We start from the raw sequence: 18636 nt of genomic DNA, 5'->3' as shown, positions 1-18636 counted from the left end.
CTCGCGAGATGCGGTGATGATGTAAGTGACGTTGTTGCATTTTAATGTTTTGTTAGTCTAGCCCAAGAGACGCGCCGCTGCTGTGTTATTCGTTCAAAATATTAGAGAAATATAGTAGCTCAATGCGTAGAAGTTAGGTTAAAGGTTAAAACCGAAACCAAGCCATTCACACAGAACGCATATTCAGCACATATTTAGACGGTGACTGCTGCCTGCTGCACTCGCGTCTCATGCAAGAGATGCAAAGAAAGTCATGCAAAGTTAAAACAGTTTTAACATTTAGAAAACGCGGCGCGAATTTGTGAAGGTTTATTTCATTTCACTGCATCTCATATGTTTTTAAATGCAATCTTTGTGATCGGCGATTTGGCTCTTTGTATTAGGCTAAGCAATGCATTAACACATGATGCTGTTTTGTTCATAATTGTTTATGCCGTTTACAAAATTATATTTGATTTATATATGTTAATTTAGACGTTATGCACATTTTTATAGATGGTTATTTGAATTGACAGTTTAATGAGCTTCATTATTTTGCTCATTGCACCCTCCTGTGGCCTCGGGAAAGTTTCCTTAAGACTTATTTAATCTGCATATAAAACATAAGAAAGGAGATATTTGTTTAAATTTTATTGTGACGAGGGGGGCGGGGCCGAGAGCCGTGGGAACGGAGCGAGGCCGGTGGAGTAATTGATAATGAGCGACACCTGCACCACTCACCGGTCTCGAGTCTCACGGAGGAGCTCCGGAAGGATAAAAGGAAGGAGTGACGACCGTGTTGGACGAGAGAGGACCAGGCCTGGATTTTATTTTGTGTTTTGTGTCGAGCATTAGCATTTACTCCACCGGCCTCGCTCCGTTCCCACGGCTCTCGGCCCTGCCCCTCTCGTCACATTTATTTTGTGTTTGACTGTTTAAAAATAATATAATATCTTTGATATATTTTTTAGCTATATCGTCCAGCCCTAGTAGAGAGACATTTTTTTCCTATATTTTTCCTTATAGCCTTATGCTAAAATTGACTGTAAATCCACATTTTAAGGCTGATATTCAAAAAAATTGCTTTCCCAGTGGGTTATCCCTGTCTCAACTATAAATTATTGCATTGTTTTCTTCATGATATGGTGGTGTATATGGGGAAATGGGTGCAAAGCAAAATGGTGCAAAATAATATGAACTTAGCTTTGCACTATTCCTGTTCTCATAATACTTTGCCAAGGTTGGCAGGTCTGCTCTTTCATAATATGCCTTGTTTTCTTCTGAATATTTATGATTTGCTTTAAGGAAATATTTTTTTATAGCATCCTGTTGACGCACCAAATTTCAAGGCCAAATCCTGACATGACTCAGCCTGGCTTTGCAAATGAGCTGCATAAAGAGGCAGATTTGAATTTGTAGAAAGTGTGTGTTGTATACTGATGTGTATGCCAATATGTGTGCATTTCTGGATGTGAATATCAATGAATTACTGTGTGTATGTTAACGAGTGTGTGGGTGGAGGACACTGTTGCCATCTGCCCCTAAAAAGCTACTTTATTTCTCATTACACGCTGGCAACAACTACAGGTGGTAAGGAATTAGGCCTCATTCATGTAACCGTACCACAAACTGATTGAACACACACTCTTCCTGGTTTTTATACTTTTTCTTTAGTCACTTTTGTGCCGTGTTCTGCCATGGATTCAAGGATGCTAGTGTCACCAAGACGAGGGAATAAAACTCGAAATGTAATACAGCGCTGTGAACATCTGGCACTGTCGTGACGTTTGAACTCTGCACATGCCCAGTGGGTTACTATTAAGAGGCTTCTTTAGGATCATTTCTTCCAAAGGAAGTCTTCCTTGCTTTCATGGCAGTCACGACTCCTCTCTGGCTGCCTGTGACGTCCCGCACATCTGCTTTCATACACTTCTCTTCTTCTGACTGTAACTCTTCTGATGCCTGTTTCTCTTGTGTTTCTGTTTGGGTCTCTCTCTCTGAAGCACAGTGAATGTGTCGGATGATCATTGCACGCTGATCTCTCAATAACATTGTTTCTGTCAGGGTGCTCTTCTGGTCATCTCTCTCTTCTTGTTTGGGTGTTGTTCGGTGCTTGTTTTATTATTGTGAATGAAGTGATTTTTGCTCAAATTTGTGTGCCTCATTGATTTGAAGATTAATGCCATGAGACCTTTAAACTTTCACATTACATTTAATTTAGGGTTTACACCAATTGCCACAATAGTAATTTATTTATCCCATATTTTATATCTTTCTGGGTTTATATTAGTAAATGTTGATGTAGAGGTTTAAATAGAATGCATGTTAGTAGTTGGGGATGTTCAAAACTACGTTTTGTAATCTACAGTTTGTGGATTGGGCAGTCACATGACCCATTTTTGTGTTAAAAAATAGCTAGATGGAGCACAACAGACTAAAACGTAGAACATACGAGTCTCAAGACATTTTTTTTTAAGTTAATGTGTTAAATCTTGCTCAGAAAAGTAGGGCATGTCGCAACAACCAAGGACAATCTGCATGCATGCATAGACCAACTTAAAAAAAATAGTGTTAAGTGAATAAAATAAAGAATATGCCACCCTTTAATAGGGTACCCAACATATTTCCAACAAATATATACAACCTTTTATTGCAAAAAAACTATCATAGTTCTCACAGAAATATGCATATTATATATAAATATGTATATAGTTATTTATATAAATATTTATATAATTTATCGAAATAATATAAATATCTAATAAAAACGAGACCATGCATAATAATAGGAACGCTGTTCACAGCAGGTGATTTAAAGGAAATGTTTTGAAATTATTTCAAGTTTTTTTGAATTGTTTCGAACTTTCGAGTAGAATCAGAAAGTGCTATTTGTGATCAAATGATTGGATGAGATCCTTTTATCAGTACTATATTTGGTATAATCAGTTACCGTTATTCAGACCGAGCTTCTCGGTCACCATCAATTCTACATAAATATCATCATGTTGTTTAGGACTGTTACATTTTCACATTTTCATACATATTACGACTAACCCATTTTCTCACTGATGTGTGTGTGTGTGTGTGTGTGTGTGTGTGTGTGTGTGTGTGTGTGTGTGTGATTGTATGTAAAGCTTGATTCAGATTTCATTTAACAGTGTGATAAAGAAGCATTTTTCATTCATTCCTCATGTTTTTGTTTTGTTTGAACTCAGTCACAGGAAGAAGTTTGTGACTTACTTCATGCTGCTCCATTCCAGAACATCCTCCCAAGAGTCTACATCAAAGGTGAAAAATTAAATTTAAAAACTACAAGATCATGTTCCTCATAATTGCTTTCTGATTAAGAAATCTTTATATAAATTCAGTTTTATACCTGCTGAAATCTTCATTTAATGATGTATTTTTACAGAGGGTGAGCGACTTGAAGTGAGGATGAAGAGACTGGAGGCAAAGTATGCTCCTCTTCACCTGGTGCCCCTTATTGAGAGACTTGGGACCCCACAGGTGAGGCACTCACAGATCAGAGCCAACATGCTCATCGCATTTGTCAGTAACACAACATGTATAACACTAGCACATTCATTTTTTTTTTTTCTTGTATAGAAATAATTTGTAACATTGTAAATGGCTTTGCTGTCACATTTGATCAGTTTAATGTATTTTTGCTGAATAGAATAATACATTTCTTTCAGTAAAGTAGTCTGGCTCTTTCATCCAGTTTGGAGCGATGTCCTGATCCAGGGGGTCTGTGTTGTACCAAATACCTTCCACTTCTTAATAATAGACACTGTGCTTCTAGGCATTGATAAAGCCTTTTTAATTTTTTTGTATCCATCTCCTGACTTAACTTTATCCCAGAGATCTTTTGAGAGTGCTTCAATTGTACTACCAAGGACTGAAATGCTCCAGGAAAGCTCTTTTCATGCTGAGCAAATCTAAATGCCCACAGCTGATCACAGTTGAAAGTCAAATGATTTTGTGTGCCATTGAGAAGATGATTAGCTACACCTGATTGAGTTTACAAGTCATTTTTAGGAAGGGCTGATCCTTTTTCCAACTCAGTGATTCTGGTGCTTTATTTTTGTTTGTTTCTGACATGGTGGTGTTATATCTTTCACTTGGATGTTATAAGTTGCACTGAGTAAATACAGCTGGATAAAACAAAAACTGTGTCCGTCTTCATTTTAGGCTGCAAAGCAATAAAATGTGATTCTTTTAAAGGGGGTGATTCTTTTCTATACCCACTGTATTTAGACTGTTTATGCATGCAGTGTAGTACATGATTAGGTTGATTTGGTCTCCATTTTAACACGTTTTGTTTTTTAATTGCCTTTCATAGCAAATTGCAATAGCACGAGAGGGAGACCTGCTGACCAAGGAGCGTCTGTGCTGTGGTCTGTCCATGTTTGAAGTCATCCTGACGCGCATTCGCAGCTTCCTTCAGGACAGCGTGTGGCGAGGCCCTCCCCCCACCAATGGCGTCATGCATGTGGACGAGTGCATGGAGTTCCACCGCCTCTGGAGCGCCATGCAGTTTGTGTACTGCATCCCTGTGGGCGCGCACGAGTTCACTGCAGAGTATGCATATACATTCAGCTGGGATTTTTTGAATAGTTTGTAATTTACACAAAAAATAGCAAGCAAGCACTTGATTTAGGTTCACATCATATAAATGAAATGTTTTGGGCTTTTTTGTGTTCAGGCAGTGCTTCGGTGATGGTCTGAACTGGGCTGGATGTGCCATTATTGTGCTATTAGGACAACAACGTCGCTTTGACCTCTTCGATTTCTGCTACCACTTGCTGAAGGTCCAGAGGCAGGACGGCAAAGATGAGATCATTAAGAATGTGGTAAGTTTCTGATTTCATAGACATGAACTATTTAAAAATGACAAATCATTGCAGGAAACTCTTAAAGGGGTCATATGATGTGATTTCAAGTTTTCCTTTTTCTTTGGAGTGTTACAAGCTGATTGTGCATAGATAAGATCCCTGAATGATCTTTAAAAAAGCATCATATGACCCCTTTAACACCGTTAGCGATGCAATATACACTACTCTTCAAAAGTTTGGGGTCAGTTTCTTGAGCAGTAAATCAGCATATTAGAATATTTTCTGACGGATCATGTGACACTGAAGACTGGAGTAATGATGCTGAAAATGTAAATATTTTAAAATAAAAAAACAATTATTTTAAATTGTAATAATAATTCTCAATATTACTGTTTTTACTGTATTTTGATCAAATAAATGCAGCCTTGGTGAGCATAAGAGACTTCTTTCAATAACATAAAATCATACAGACCCCAAACCTTTGGACGATAGTGTAAATGTGCCAACTTGTAGATATGGGCTTCTGTATTTAATGTTTTGTCATGTAACTTTCAGCCCCTAAAAAAGATGGCAGACCGCATCAGAAAGTATCAGATTCTCAACAACGAGATCTTCGCCATCCTCAACAAATACATGAAGGCTGTGGAGACAGACAGTTCTACTGTGGAGCATGTTCGCTGTTTCCAGCCTCCTATACATCAGTCTCTGGCCACCACATGTTAAATAAACTTTATTTGACTTCCAGCTATCCTATTCTTCCTCTGGTGTGACATTGGTCTCAAATGTAGTGTACAGGGCCTTTCAAGATTGCCTTCGGCTTTATTTAAATAAGAGACAAACCTCCAGTCTCGCCACATGGTTAAAAATCACAGTAGATTTCTCCGTCTTCCCCAGCTGTTATCTAACCCTTATGAATATCAACACTCCCTATCCGTATCACATTTGAAGTGAACCAGTTTGAGAGATTTAGGACTGCCGAAAATATTTCCAGGTCACCAGAGGAAGTTTTAACAAATGCTGATTAAGTTCTAGTTTTAAAAAATAAAAAGTAAATATAAATGACTTTTGATTATAAATAACTATTAAAAGAAAACATGATTAATGTCAGTTTAGTTTTTTTGTTTTTAACAATGCCCATACAGATTTCATTTATAATAGTATTTGCATGTACCTCACAAATCTCATATATCCTAATATTGTTTGTACTGTAATATACAGACCAAAAAGCAAGAGTATGTTGAGTTACTGACAATAATTTCTCCCATTTCTAATTATTTTATGCTCAGAATTGTTTACAGCATTCTGTTATCTTTATTGCATTATAGCAGTGGTTTACAGATCTTTGCATTTGTAACATCCATCATTGTAGATGTTGCGGTTGAGAATTGCGTGTAGTACTTGTTCAAATTTTATTGGTACTTAACTGGTATCAGTATTTGCCTCAACTGTTGAAAAGTAACCTCACTTATCTTTTCTGTCAGTTTAATCTCAGTCTTTGGACTGTTAATTTAGGCTATTTTATACACAATAATCATGCGTGAACTAGTGAAGCAGTTCACCGGTCTGAAGTACTAATAACTGGATTTGTGCTGTGATGACATCTCTTTAATCACCTCTTACTGTTACAGACTGCAGTAGTAATACTGCATTACCTTGACCAATAATGGACAAAAAGCAAAAATATTGGACATCTGCTGTTTCAATATCAAGGTTACTAAAATTTCAAATATTTCAGTATTTACCTTCACAGGCCCTTTGCTTCAGCAGTGTTAGGCAGATTGGCAAGCATTCTGTTCAGTTTTGTAATTGATGTGGCTGTTGTAAATGTAACCTCATGAATGCTCATCATATTCTGTTATTTCCTGGAGTTTTCAGATTGATTTTAATCCATTTTTAAATAACCGTTGAATTAAATGGGTATTTTCCGGTAATCTATTTATGCATAAAAGTTGATTTTTCTTGCTCTCGGAAGGGTTAATACGTGAACGATGATGGAAAAAAATGTTTTGACATTAAGGACGTGCTGTTTTAAAAACTCAAAGCATGACAGGTGTAATTTATTGTCATCTATTTGTGACGAGATTTTTGTTCATAATGTTGTACAAGTGATCATGTTTTGAAATACAAAAAAAGGAGAGAATAATACAATGTACAATAAATGGTTCTGAACAGGAATTATAATTATGTTGTATTTCCATGAAATTAAAAAAAAAAAGATCTAACGGAAAATGGCTGACTGGCTTGATTTATTTATTTGCATTTAGGCTCAATTATTTAGATTTTCAAGCAAACTATTGAATTGCAGCAGCATTTTAAGACTGGAGCTCTAGATTATCACAATCAAACATCTTGCAGTTTAACTAATAAAAGTTCCTTCAGGTCCTTTGGTGAATCTATGTTTCCTAAGGAGTCTTGATATTTGATACCAACACATATCAATGAACTGTGCAATGCTCACTTGATGTATTAGCCTCGAATATCTTTTAAGAAAGCTTTTTTAAGGAGTCATTAAATATTATTGTGTTAATGCCCAATTGGTGATTTAATCAGTAAGTTCCTGTCAATTCTCACACCTTGGGAAGGTCTGAATAGGATGTAATTAATTGCCTTGTTTTTAAGAACATTTCATCAAATGCAGGAGGCACTTAGCACTAGATAAACATTTCCCCCACATGGGGATGATGGCACAGCGGGAAATGTGAGGAATCCAGAGTTTTTTTGTTTGTTTTTTGAGGATGGTATGAATATTTTGGTCTCTCCTTTGTCAATATGAATACACAACTGGTAAAGTCTGTTTTGTTAGAGCAGGAGTGTTTCTTGAGGCCTCTGACTGGCTGAGCTGAACTGGCAGGCAGATGAGGGTGGGGCTTTTAAATGGCACACAGAGTAAATGTTTGCTTTCCATCAATAAAAATGACACCCAACACCCCCAATCCGCCAAACAGCTGTCTCCCACAATGGAGAGGACTGAGATGTGGAGGGAGAGAAAGGGAGAGGGGCGAGTTGTGACCACTGAATGAGACACAATACCAACTTTACAGACTGGAAAAAAAAGAGATGCACATGAATATATTTCTAGGTTAAGGATCTATATTGTAGTATCAATGTCTGAAATATATTTTTAAATTAAGGGGCAATATTTGCCTCTTAATTTTCAGGAGCATTTACCTCTAAGAAGAGCTGATTCTTTTCTAATCATATAAAAACACAGCTGTGATCAATTTGTCACATTAAATTAATTGATGTATTTGAGAATTTGTATTAACCATAAAAACTAATTTTATTTAGATGATAATATGCCTGTCTAGACCTAGAATATAAGCATTTTTGTTACTTTTGTCATTTATTTGCTACTGATTATTCCACATATAATTCCACAAATATAGTCTTTACAAAGGTAATGGTGGCACAGCAAAACCATTAATTATATGCTAAAGGGGTTGGAGAAAGAAAGAGCTCTTAGGGAAATATGATAATGTTTTGTAATTATCATTTAAATCTGGCTACTTTTCAAATTGTTTGTCCTAAATAAACATCTCAGAAAAATCGAAATATGACTTTTTGTTGCGAAGCGGCATAATTTTCGTACATGTCTTCTGTAGAGGACACCAGGACAAACATCATGTTAATCAGGTATTTTGGGGAGACACAACAAGTCAATAGGGAAAGAAATTATAGATCTATATTCCTATGAAATTTATTTATTTATTTATTTATTTCAAAAATGTTTTTTCTCCATTTGTTTCTTATGCTCCAACCAATGTAATGACAAAAAAAAATCACAAAACTTTTTTTCTGGTTCTCAGGTGGATATAACTGGCCATTTTGTGATTGCTCAATAAAGTGAATAAAGCTGTGTAGTAGGCTAGTGTGTAGTGTTCAGGGGGCAGGACGCTGGTCAGAGGGCGGGAGAACAGCGCTCGCTCATATATGAGGAGCAGCACACTTCCAAACTTTCCTGACTGGACACCTACAGCAGTTTAAACAAAGAGCTGTTGGCTTTCCAAATGCTCTGTGATACTCATTGAGAGTTAAATATCGTTTTACTTATTTCATTCACTCTGTCATTTTGCATCATTAATTAAATAATTATTTAGTTGAAGAACAGCAGAAGACATGATTGACGAAGTGAAACGGGAGAGAGACGATCAATGGATTTCATTTTACTCCAGCGAGGTATGTTCCCATGGGAGAAAACATTTTATTCGATTTATCTGTCATTTCTAATTTTTTAATAAATGATATCTAATAGCCTAATTATTCTTAATTTTTGTTGTTTTGGGAAGAAACTTTTATTATTTATATTGATATATTCCCCAAAACATTTTGAGTAACTAATAGGCTATTTTACTAGGCTAATATTAGGAATAGCCTACATTCTTTTTTTTTCTTTTTTGCTCACCTCTAATTGATTCAAACACAATTTTCAGCTAAAACACAACAGATCAGAACAAAACCTTTTAAAATATTATAGTCAAGAAACAGGTGACGTTTACCGTTTGAAGCTTTTTATCTGTGTCTATACGTGTGTGTGTGTGTGTGTGTGTGTGTGTGTGTACAGCATAGACTGTATAAAAACAGGTGTACAGGTATATATGGTTTATGAGGACACAAATGTGTATAATGACATGGGTACTACAACGTAAACATGGGTTATGAGGACAGTTCCTGTGTCCCCGTAAAACAAAAGGCTTAAAAAACATACAAAACGGTGTTTTATGAAATTCAAAAATTGCCAGTAGTTTCGTGTGAGGGGTAGGTTTAGGTGTAGGGCAATAGAAAATACGGTTTGTACAGTATAAAAACCATTACGCCTATGGAGAGTCCCCGTAAACCACAAATACAAGTGTGTGTGTGTGTGTGTGTGTGTGTGTGTGGTCTCGCGGCAGTTAATTGATTGACTCTGTGATTGTGTTGAATGTCTCGCGCTTTGACACTCGTGCATGACTTACAATCGGCCCAGCACGGGCTCATAACCGGAGGGGCGTTTCAGAATCCCAAACACGAAAGTGGGGTTCCGACTTGAAAGGGCCGAATTATTACGAACGCTGTCCATCGTGGAAAAAAGAACAACTGAAAACAGCAGTCGCGCCCCCAAATACCCCTCTGTCCTGAGATAGAAAAAAGACGGACGGTGTGTGACTTAAAAAGAGACAAAACAAGGGTGAGAAGAATAGCCGGACAAGCCGGATAATGGGGTTATCGGCCGGGTGGGTGGTCAGAATACATTTGCATGGCGTTACCCATGCAAGGCGCCAAGGTCTGGTTTGGTTTGCTTTGGAAATAATTGAATAGACAAGAATCTATGGACGCCGACGTCAGCAAAACAAGGCATCATCGTCGTCAAAATGTATATTTCGGTTCTACTGCACAGTTCCATAAAAATGGTTTTAGGCTACATATTAACCGAAAAAGTTGTAGCTTATTTTACCTACCCTTTTTTTCATATTCGTCACTTTCACAAGTCCAACAGATGCACGTTATGCCGAATATTAATACGTTTAATATTAATATTAATAACCCAAATAATGCAAAACCAAAAAGGACAAAAAGCAAGCAAGTTTGCGCGGTAAACTTTAACTCTATCCTAAAAAGACAGAACATTAAATTAAAATTCACCTTTGCAGAATTCGTTTTTAAAAACCTTTAAAATGTCTTTTTTTTTAAACCATATACCTATTTATTTATAATACTTTATTCCAAAACTAACTCTAATAAATTTGATTGCTGTTAATTATAAAATCAAAATAATGCACAAGACAATAACAATAAACAGCTGATTTTGATTTGGTCAAAGAAAAAAACATCATATTAGTGACACATTCAACAACAGTTGCCTTTGATTGAATATTATTAAATATATAAAATATTAGATAACAGATTAAAAGAAATTCACTGCATTTTAAAAATCGGGGGTATTTTTTCACATTATCAAAGTGATTTTGGGCCCAAGGCTTTGGTTTATTTCTGACTATGGCCCTCACATTACAATAATAATAATAAAAATGTATGATCAAATTTAATGATAATTTATTAATTTCTAATATTTTTAGGTGTATTATGGAGCAGACAACCTGCTGTTGGGCCCCAGAGGATATTCCCCCCCAGAGCATCACTACCAGAGTTACGGCCCACCGTGTGATTCAGCAGCTGCGGGAAACACTGGGAGACTCGGAAGCCCAGTGGGAATACTGCCTCCACCAAACCCCAAAGCATACACTGAGAGCAGCTCCAGTGAACCTGAGTTTCCAGCGCTGAAATCAGTCTACAGACGGACCTTAAGCCACGCCAAGCCACCATATTCCTACATCTCTCTTATCTGCATGGCAATCCAGCAGTCGCCAGCCAAGAGACTGATTCTGAACGAGATCTACGACTGGATCCGCCAGCTCTTCCCGTATTACAGACAGAATCAACAGCGATGGCAAAACTCCATCCGCCATTCCCTGTCATTCAACGACTGCTTCGTGCGTGTACCAAGATCACCAGACTCACCAGGGAAAGGCTCGTACTGGGCCCTGCACCCCGACTCCGGTAACATGTTTGAAAACGGCTGCTACATGCGTCGCCAGAAGCGCTTCAAGTGTCAGAAGGCGACGTCGCCATCAAAAAATTCGGATGGGGAAGCTGTGAAATCGGAAGGGAAGAAAAAAAAGGTGGAGGTCAAGTCACTCATCTCTTCTAGTAAATCACCTGTGCCTCCTCCGAGTGACACCACAGCACAGCATTCAAGCATATTACCAGTGTCCTATCCTGCAACCAAAGCACCTTCTCCTTCCCATCTTTGTCAGCACCTTACACCCTCACACACTTTATTTCCTACCCAGCCACACTTGCCCTCTCTTAACATCCCGTTCCCAACAATGCCCAGTCCCAGCCTGCAGTCTGTCCCGCCAGCCTCTATGGAATCCAGCTTGCACTGTGAACCTACTTCCCAACACTCCATTTCTGTCCCGCGACTTATGGACTTCCAGTACTGCGAGACTCCTGTGAACTACCCGGTTTACTGCCAGTCTAATTCTCATCCCAACTTCACCTCGTATGCAGGAGATTCTGTTTACTACCCTGGATTTAGCATGTGTTCTGCTCCTCTTCTGAGTTCCTCCTGATCAACCTCCTATAGTCTATTAAGGGCTTTAAAAATGGATTCATTTCTGTTTAGATACTTATAATTGCTGTATATATTAGTTGGACTCGTAGCTGGAGAAGTATCTGTTATCTGATGCTGAAGGATTTCTTTGATGAATGTTTCAAGTGAATTCAATTGAATTGAAGGTGTTTGAAGATACATATGAATGTGAATTTCTTGCTGTAAATCTCAAGTAAAATTTTGAACATTCCAAAAGGTGTTAATTATTTGTCTGGTGTGAGGTGCAAGATTGTAATCAGACTTTCAGGCTTCCATATTATTTTACTGCTGCATTTTTAAAATTCCTCAAGAGAGTGTTTGGGGAAGAATCAACTCAACAGAGGCATTGTCCTGCTCACATTGTAAAAGATAAACATCATTTCCTGTCTTGACATTCCTCATACTAACCTGAACGAGACAGCCACACTGAAAACTAGTAGCCCTTTAATAGCCACCTTTAGAAATCAATTAAAAATATATATTATAAAGTGCAGTTTGCATAAAATAGAGCAGACCCTGAACAATAAATAATATAATAATAATTTTTATTTTTATTAACAATTATGAAAAAATGGATAATATAAAATAAATTTAGAAATATTACGCACATCCATTTACTTGTAAATATGTTTTAAATCCATATTTATGGCACGAAAATAATGAAAATAAAACTTCATTATAAAATGTCTAAACAGAAAATCAAACAAAACAATAAGAATAAATAATACATAAAAATTATATATATATATATATATATATATATATACAAAAATAATTAGACAATATCAAATAAATAATATAGGAACATTATGCATATTAATTTACGAGTAAATGAGTTGGAAATAAAAATTAATATTTATGGCACTAATATGTCTTTTAAAATAGCAGAAAAAGAAAACTAAAAATATTATAAATAAAATTACATATGATAAAATAATTAGATAATATAAAATAAATAATAGGAATATTATGCATATTAATTTAACAGAAGATGATTTAAAAAAACAATATTAATGGTACAAACATGTCTAAACAGGCAGAAAAACAAAAACAAACAAACAAATAAAAAAATATTACTGTATTATATATTATCAAATAATGAAATAATATAAAATGAATATATAGGGGGATTATGTATATTAATTTACCAGTGCATGAATTTGGAATAAAAATGCATGTGTATGAAAAAATGCTACATAAATTACAAATAAAATGAAATTATATGATAAAATTATGATAAAAATAATTAATATAAAATTAATTTACAAGTAAATGAGATAAAAATGAAATAAAAATGCTTATTTATGACACTAACATGTCTCTAAACAGTCAGAAAAACCTGCATGCTGCACAAACCAATCAAAATACAGATTCACTGAAGATATAAGATTGGTTAGTGGTTAGTGTCCAGACATGGCTTGCGATTTTGACTGGTTGGTGCAGTTGGTGTGTGCTGTCTCATGGGCTGAATGCTAGCAGTAGAAAGGTTGCGACCCCCTTCATCCCCTCCTAGCCTAACCTTTGATTCCTGGGAAAGCAGGATTGTGTTTGAGTGTATGAGAACAATAGGAAGACACTGGTCTTAATGGTGGACCTCCCCAAAGCAGTGTCTTCTCAACAATGGGACACAGGGACACCCACAGCGATCTGAGCAGAAGCCACAGACCCCTCAGTGTGTGTCCGAGATTCAGAGAGAAGCCAGGACGTGAGGAGTTCATGAGATTTCATGGTTGTGATCTATTCCTGCACAGATTATTGCCCTCTTTAGAAGTTGGCTCGTCGACAGATATCTGCTGTATGTTGATATGATGAATGACTGTGCTATGGCTTTCTAAATATCTGAAGAGTCTGGCTATGTGAGTATTCAGTTCGTAGCATTCCAAGGGTGTGAATGTGGATTTGTATGGTGTGAAGATGCTGTCTGCAGGTCATCAGTAGGCCAGCTGTGGACGCAGACTGTGAGGGGGGTGGGGGCAGGAGGAAGGGAATTGAGAAATCAACTTTTACTTGAGCTTTTGATATATAAGAGGTCATCATACTAAAAGAATATCTTGTAAGTTTCAGAACTGAAAACGTCCTTGTTACTGAAATAAAAGCTTTTATTGACACCAGGCCCAGCGAACGCCAGATCCTGGAATGTGCCTATGTATAAAAGGCTTGTTCGAGATGCATCGGCACTGCGCAGACTGATCGGCATATGACATAAAAGTACCGCGAGAGCGATTCAAAAGCTTAAAGAGTCGTCTGCTCTCCAAACGCTCTGGCGGTATGTCATATGCCGATCGGTCTGCGCAGCTACCTAAACGCAGAAGATAATATTTTATTTTATAAGCGTTTAATCAATGGCTGCTTAAAACATCTGATGGGGGGTTTGTTCCACTTGTCAAAAAGCTGGTATGTGATTGGCTGGAGAGTGGAAGCTGCCCTGTTGGCATGGCAGCAGCTGAACAGACTAGGCCATGTTGTTTACACAGTGGCCAGCTTTTTATTGCCTGTCTGTGCCTGCGCGTCTCCGTTAGTGTCCCTCAGTCTCCTTTCACAAGGGCTCGGGTAAATATGCCTGTTCAAATAGCCATCACTCAGAGGCAGTGACAGGCCTGTACTCCTTCCCGTAGCGCCCCCTCTTCCCCCGAACCCCCACTCATCCCCCTCGCTTCAGGCCACGCTCCCTATCTGAATGAGAAAGCGTTCAAACTCTTGCTACATTTAAATTAATGCCGAAGAATTCAGGGCAAACACTTTGATTCCCTATAGGACATAAATAATACATTGATAGATTAAAGAAACGCTTTACTGTTTTAGTAAAGTGAAACCATTTCAGCTAGGCTATGCGCTTAGAATAAAATCTATAACTTGGCTTCTCTCATTTAGCGTCATCCACTATTCATCTCCTCTATTATTCTCTCTTCATCTCTGGATCCACCTGTGTTTGCAGAGTGACAGTGGTGTGGTTCTTTCAGGACAGTCAGATAAGCTACCAGCAAATAACAAAAAAAGATGAGGGACACCCAGCATCTATTTATCCCTTTCTTTTCTCTTTCATCCCTTTGTAATCTGATTCCTCTATTCATTGCTCGGCCTTGTGGCTCTCTGGCTGGTCTGAAGCTGCTGTTTAGGGTGTGCACCTTGCTCATTTTCGGAAAGCATCGAGTTATTGCAGCTTCTGTCCAGCGTATTCATCCATTGTTGGTTTTCCCTTTCCATTGTTTCCCATTTATGTTCTAGTTTCTGGTTTAATCATAGAAGTGGTCAAACTCATCATCAGACTCCACTATCTCATTTGTGGCTGCAGGGTGGTTCTTCTGTGGTAGATTTTCCTCCTCTGAACCAAAGGGTTGATCTGGATAAAGAAAGTTAATAAAAACTATGCTGAATGCAAATAATACAATTTCCCTATTCAAATGTGACTAATATAATGGTGGATAGATAGATAGATAGATAGATAACAAGTTCTATGTTTTTAGTCTTTAAGTATGGTGAACTCAGGTAAATCTCAAATGACAAATCTGGTACGATTTACCTGAATTAATCTTATCGTTTGCAGGTTTTCACTGCAAATCGGATAGATTTAATGTGATTAATTGTACAAAATTGCACAATTTTGTAAATAAGTTGTCAAAAAACTACAAAATTAAACATACCATTTGATTGGTCTGTCTCCGTCACATCATCCTCCCTATGGGAATAAATAAAGGTTAGAGTCCCATAGAGCAAAACAAACAATATAATACAGAATATAATGAAACTCACTGCTGTGTTTGGGAGTTGACAGGGTTGAGAAGACCTTCAATATCATCATCATCATCATCAGGGCATTTTGAATGGTCATCAAAAGGATCTCTTGACCAGGGGTATGCTTTCCACAACCTCATCATCTTCCTCTTCATCATCTTCTATTTCTTGATTGTAATCCTCTTCCTCTTCAGACTCCTCAAGACTATGCAGAAAGTCAGTATTAGTCCAATGAGTAGAAGATTCATATTAAAAACAAGTGATGAATATTCAAGAACAGTGATATTTGCATGAATTTAAATATATACCTGTTGTGAATTTCCCTCTCATCTTCTAAATGTCCTTGAGTCTTTCTAGCCTCCTTTTCATTAAAACTGCTGTCTCTCTCCTCTTCCTCCATTGTCTCTCCTTCATCTCCACTATCTGGAATGTCCTCTGGAACATCTCCTTCCTTTTCTGGCTCTCCTCTATCACTGGGTTCAGTCCCATCTCTCTTTTCACTCCCTTCTTCATCACCTCCCTTTGCTTTATCATCCAATCCTGTTTCTTCATCTCCATATATGCTTTCCTCAACCTCTTCTTCATCTTCTCTGTGACTTCTTTTCTCTTCTGCCACAGTGATGTCATGACTGCCTGCCATCATCTCCTTTATCAGAATCGTCTTCCTCTTTAAAGCTGAGTCCTTCAGATCCATCTATCTTTTCAGAGCTGACACTACTCTGAGAAATTTCTTGGCTCCTGTTTTCTTCTTGTTCGTCTTCATCTTGCATCACTGCATCAACATTCTTTTTCAGTGATAATGGATTCTTTGCTGTTAGACTTCTTGGATGGTTTTTGATGTATTTTGTTGATTTTTGTGTCTGAGTGGCTATCTGAAGCGTCTTGTGATATAGTGGAAGAGCTAAAACAGATAAATGTGGAAAGATTTTATGTTTTGACACTGTTTCCAAATCTTAGGAAGATCTATCTCTAACATGTGGATGGCATTGCAAATGGAGAGAAAATATATAATTTTTGTCTGCATGGACTGATAAAATTGTGAAAATTATTCTGTTCATTTGGCTTACCTATTAGATTCGTTCCTATTTTCTGTAGAGTTTGATTTGGTTCTATCTCTTTTTTTCTTTCTCCGTTTTTGCATCGCAGAAACCATGACTTTAGAGGACACAGTGCTACCTTCACTACTTTCTTCATGGTTGATTGATAGACACATTTCAAGAATAAACATACACGGATTTATAAGGACAGTTTGTTTACATTAGACTAATATCATGTAATATTTTTCCCAAAGAGAAACAAATCAATATAAAGTCACCAAATTTCACAAAACAACTAACCTGGTCTACAGTCTAGCTCAGAAGACCGATCACTCTCTTTCCCATTCCTCCTGTGTTTTGGTCTCTGGCAACTCTCATTGCATTGGATTCTTTCTTCACTGGGGTCTGGTACATCCATCATACCCCACGTCATGGGGTTCAGCACTGGAAGTTGTGGCCAGGAAGCACCAGCAGGAGTGAAGTGAGCTGTAGGCATAAACCCTTGCCTTATACCGGCCCACAGATGATCCATTGATGGTGGCTTTTGCTGGACTGAAGAATGTGACTGACAGGGTCTTTACTGAATGTCTGAAAATGTTACTGAAAAGTTAATGTGAAACAGTGCACTTGCATCGATTGTGATGTCTGTTTTTTCTCCAGCAGGTACAACAGCACTTAAAGTACAATATTCAGCAGAGGGAGGAGGATGAAGGAATTAAGGCCGAACACAGGTCTGACTTTAGAGGCCATCTTCTGTCCTCCAATTCTCCAGACCCATCTCAGCCTTCTCACACCATGCTAAACACTCATGAGACATGGAAAGGTAATGTGCTTAGCAATTTCTCATGCCCCATATCAACATTTTTTGAGAAAACTCTTAACAAGGCCCTTTTTCTTTAGACATCAAGCAAAATGCTGAAAGACACAACCATCATCCTTACGTTCCACCCACTTGGTTAACTGGCTCACAGGTAAAGAATAGTAGGGTGGCAAGGGATAATTCAAGGCTTGAATGTTGTGAAGGTTTTGTAATCCTTTGGGATATTGTTTTGGGGGAGTTCGGAAATAAAAGACTGTGAGCCAGTTAACCAAGTGGGTGGAACGTAAGGATGATGGTTGTGTCTTTCAGCATTTTGCTTGATGTCTAAAGAAAAAGGGTTCAGTATGCAACTTACAATACATTACACCTACTGAATACACTGACTAGCTTGTAGTATCTTTGGAATAAAGAGCTTTTAGAATGTTAAAAACCTATGGGGAAAAAAAAAACAAAAAATATATTATTTAACAACCCTACCCACCCCCACAAAAGCAGGGTGGTAGTGATCTCACACAGCTCTGGACACATCTATGTTGTGTAGCCATTCATCCACATTTGAACAGAGTGGACAGTGAAATTGCTGTAAATACAGACTGATAAGGAAGAAAATCAAAAATCAAACCTGCTTTAAAACCCAGCAACACAAATATAGTTGTATAACTTTACAACAGCTACACTGCTTTAACAAAAGAGCAAAACAGCAAGACTTACTTGACATCAAAACAAAAATTTAAAAAATGCTGTCTAATCGCTCTCGCTGTACTTTGATGTCATACAGAGAATGGTCTGTGCAGTACTGCTTCAGTCAAACACCTGTTGTGTTTTATTAGGAGATGCACAACAGTTCTTCTGTGGCTTTATAGGTAATACTCAAGTAAAGTACAGATACTCAAAAAGTGTACTTAAGTACAATACTCAAGTAAATGTACTTAGTTCCTGTCTGCCTCTGGTTATGCGTGAATTATCACTGTAATATTTTTTTACAACCCTTATGGACAGACAATAGCGCCCTCTCATGGGTTTTAACGGTAAGTCAAGTCAAGTCAAGTCACCTTTATTTATATAGCGCTTTTAACAATACAGATTGTGTCAAAGCAACTGAAC

The 18636-nt window shown here is 37.4% G+C and overlaps 3 protein-coding genes across 3 annotated transcripts in view; 2 read left to right on the top strand and 1 right to left on the bottom strand.

Annotated features, from left to right (window-relative positions):
- Positions 1 to 5886, top strand: part of cyfip2 (cytoplasmic FMR1 interacting protein 2) — a 33181-nt gene extending 27295 nt beyond the window's left edge. The window contains exons 25-29 of the mRNA XM_016454887.1: positions 3195 to 3267; positions 3392 to 3486; positions 4322 to 4560; positions 4685 to 4832; positions 5370 to 5886. Coding sequence (XP_016310373.1) covers positions 3195 to 3267; positions 3392 to 3486; positions 4322 to 4560; positions 4685 to 4832; positions 5370 to 5537 — 723 coding nt within the window. The 3' untranslated portion in view covers positions 5538 to 5886. The remainder of the gene's footprint in view (positions 1 to 3194; positions 3268 to 3391; positions 3487 to 4321; positions 4561 to 4684; positions 4833 to 5369) is intronic.
- A 2820-nt stretch (positions 5887 to 8706) lies between these two features.
- On the top strand, positions 8707 to 12014 carry foxa (forkhead box A sequence). Its single transcript, XM_016454857.1, has 2 exons — positions 8707 to 8990; positions 10868 to 12014. Exons 1-2 carry the CDS (start codon positions 8931 to 8933, stop codon positions 11921 to 11923), a joined length of 1116 nt encoding a protein of 371 aa, XP_016310343.1. The 5' UTR covers positions 8707 to 8930; the 3' UTR covers positions 11924 to 12014.
- A 3162-nt stretch (positions 12015 to 15176) lies between these two features.
- The window catches only part of LOC107664316 (sarcoplasmic reticulum histidine-rich calcium-binding protein), a 3984-nt gene continuing 524 nt past the window's right edge, over positions 15177 to 18636 (bottom strand). Inside the window, 11 exon segments of the mRNA XM_074186918.1 lie at positions 15177 to 15283; positions 15585 to 15619; positions 15694 to 15804; positions 15806 to 15880; positions 15984 to 16312; positions 16314 to 16466; positions 16468 to 16576; positions 16743 to 16887; positions 17013 to 17264; positions 17654 to 17740; positions 17743 to 17856. Of these exon segments, the coding sequence (XP_074043019.1) occupies positions 15177 to 15283; positions 15585 to 15619; positions 15694 to 15804; positions 15806 to 15880; positions 15984 to 16312; positions 16314 to 16466; positions 16468 to 16576; positions 16743 to 16887; positions 17013 to 17264; positions 17654 to 17740; positions 17743 to 17856 (1517 nt within the window).

This window comes from Sinocyclocheilus anshuiensis, unplaced genomic scaffold, assembly GCF_001515605.1.
Source record: "Sinocyclocheilus anshuiensis isolate Anshui unplaced genomic scaffold, SAMN03320099.WGS_v1.1 scaffold111, whole genome shotgun sequence".
NCBI classification, from domain to species: Eukaryota; Metazoa; Chordata; class Actinopteri; order Cypriniformes; family Cyprinidae; genus Sinocyclocheilus; species Sinocyclocheilus anshuiensis.
The sequence above is the reverse complement of the archived record's forward strand: the minus strand, read 5'-3'. Positions and strand labels throughout refer to the sequence as shown.

Bases quoted from the DNA above. Each gene is read 5' to 3' on its own strand.
- foxa (XM_016454857.1), top strand. From the start codon at position 8,931: ATGATTGACGAAGTGAAACGGGAGAGAGACGATCAATGGATTTCATTT. The intron at 8,991-10,867 runs GTATGTTCCCAT...TAATATTTTTAG, and splicing joins TTTCATTTTACTCCAGCGAG to GTGTATTATGGAGCAGACAA.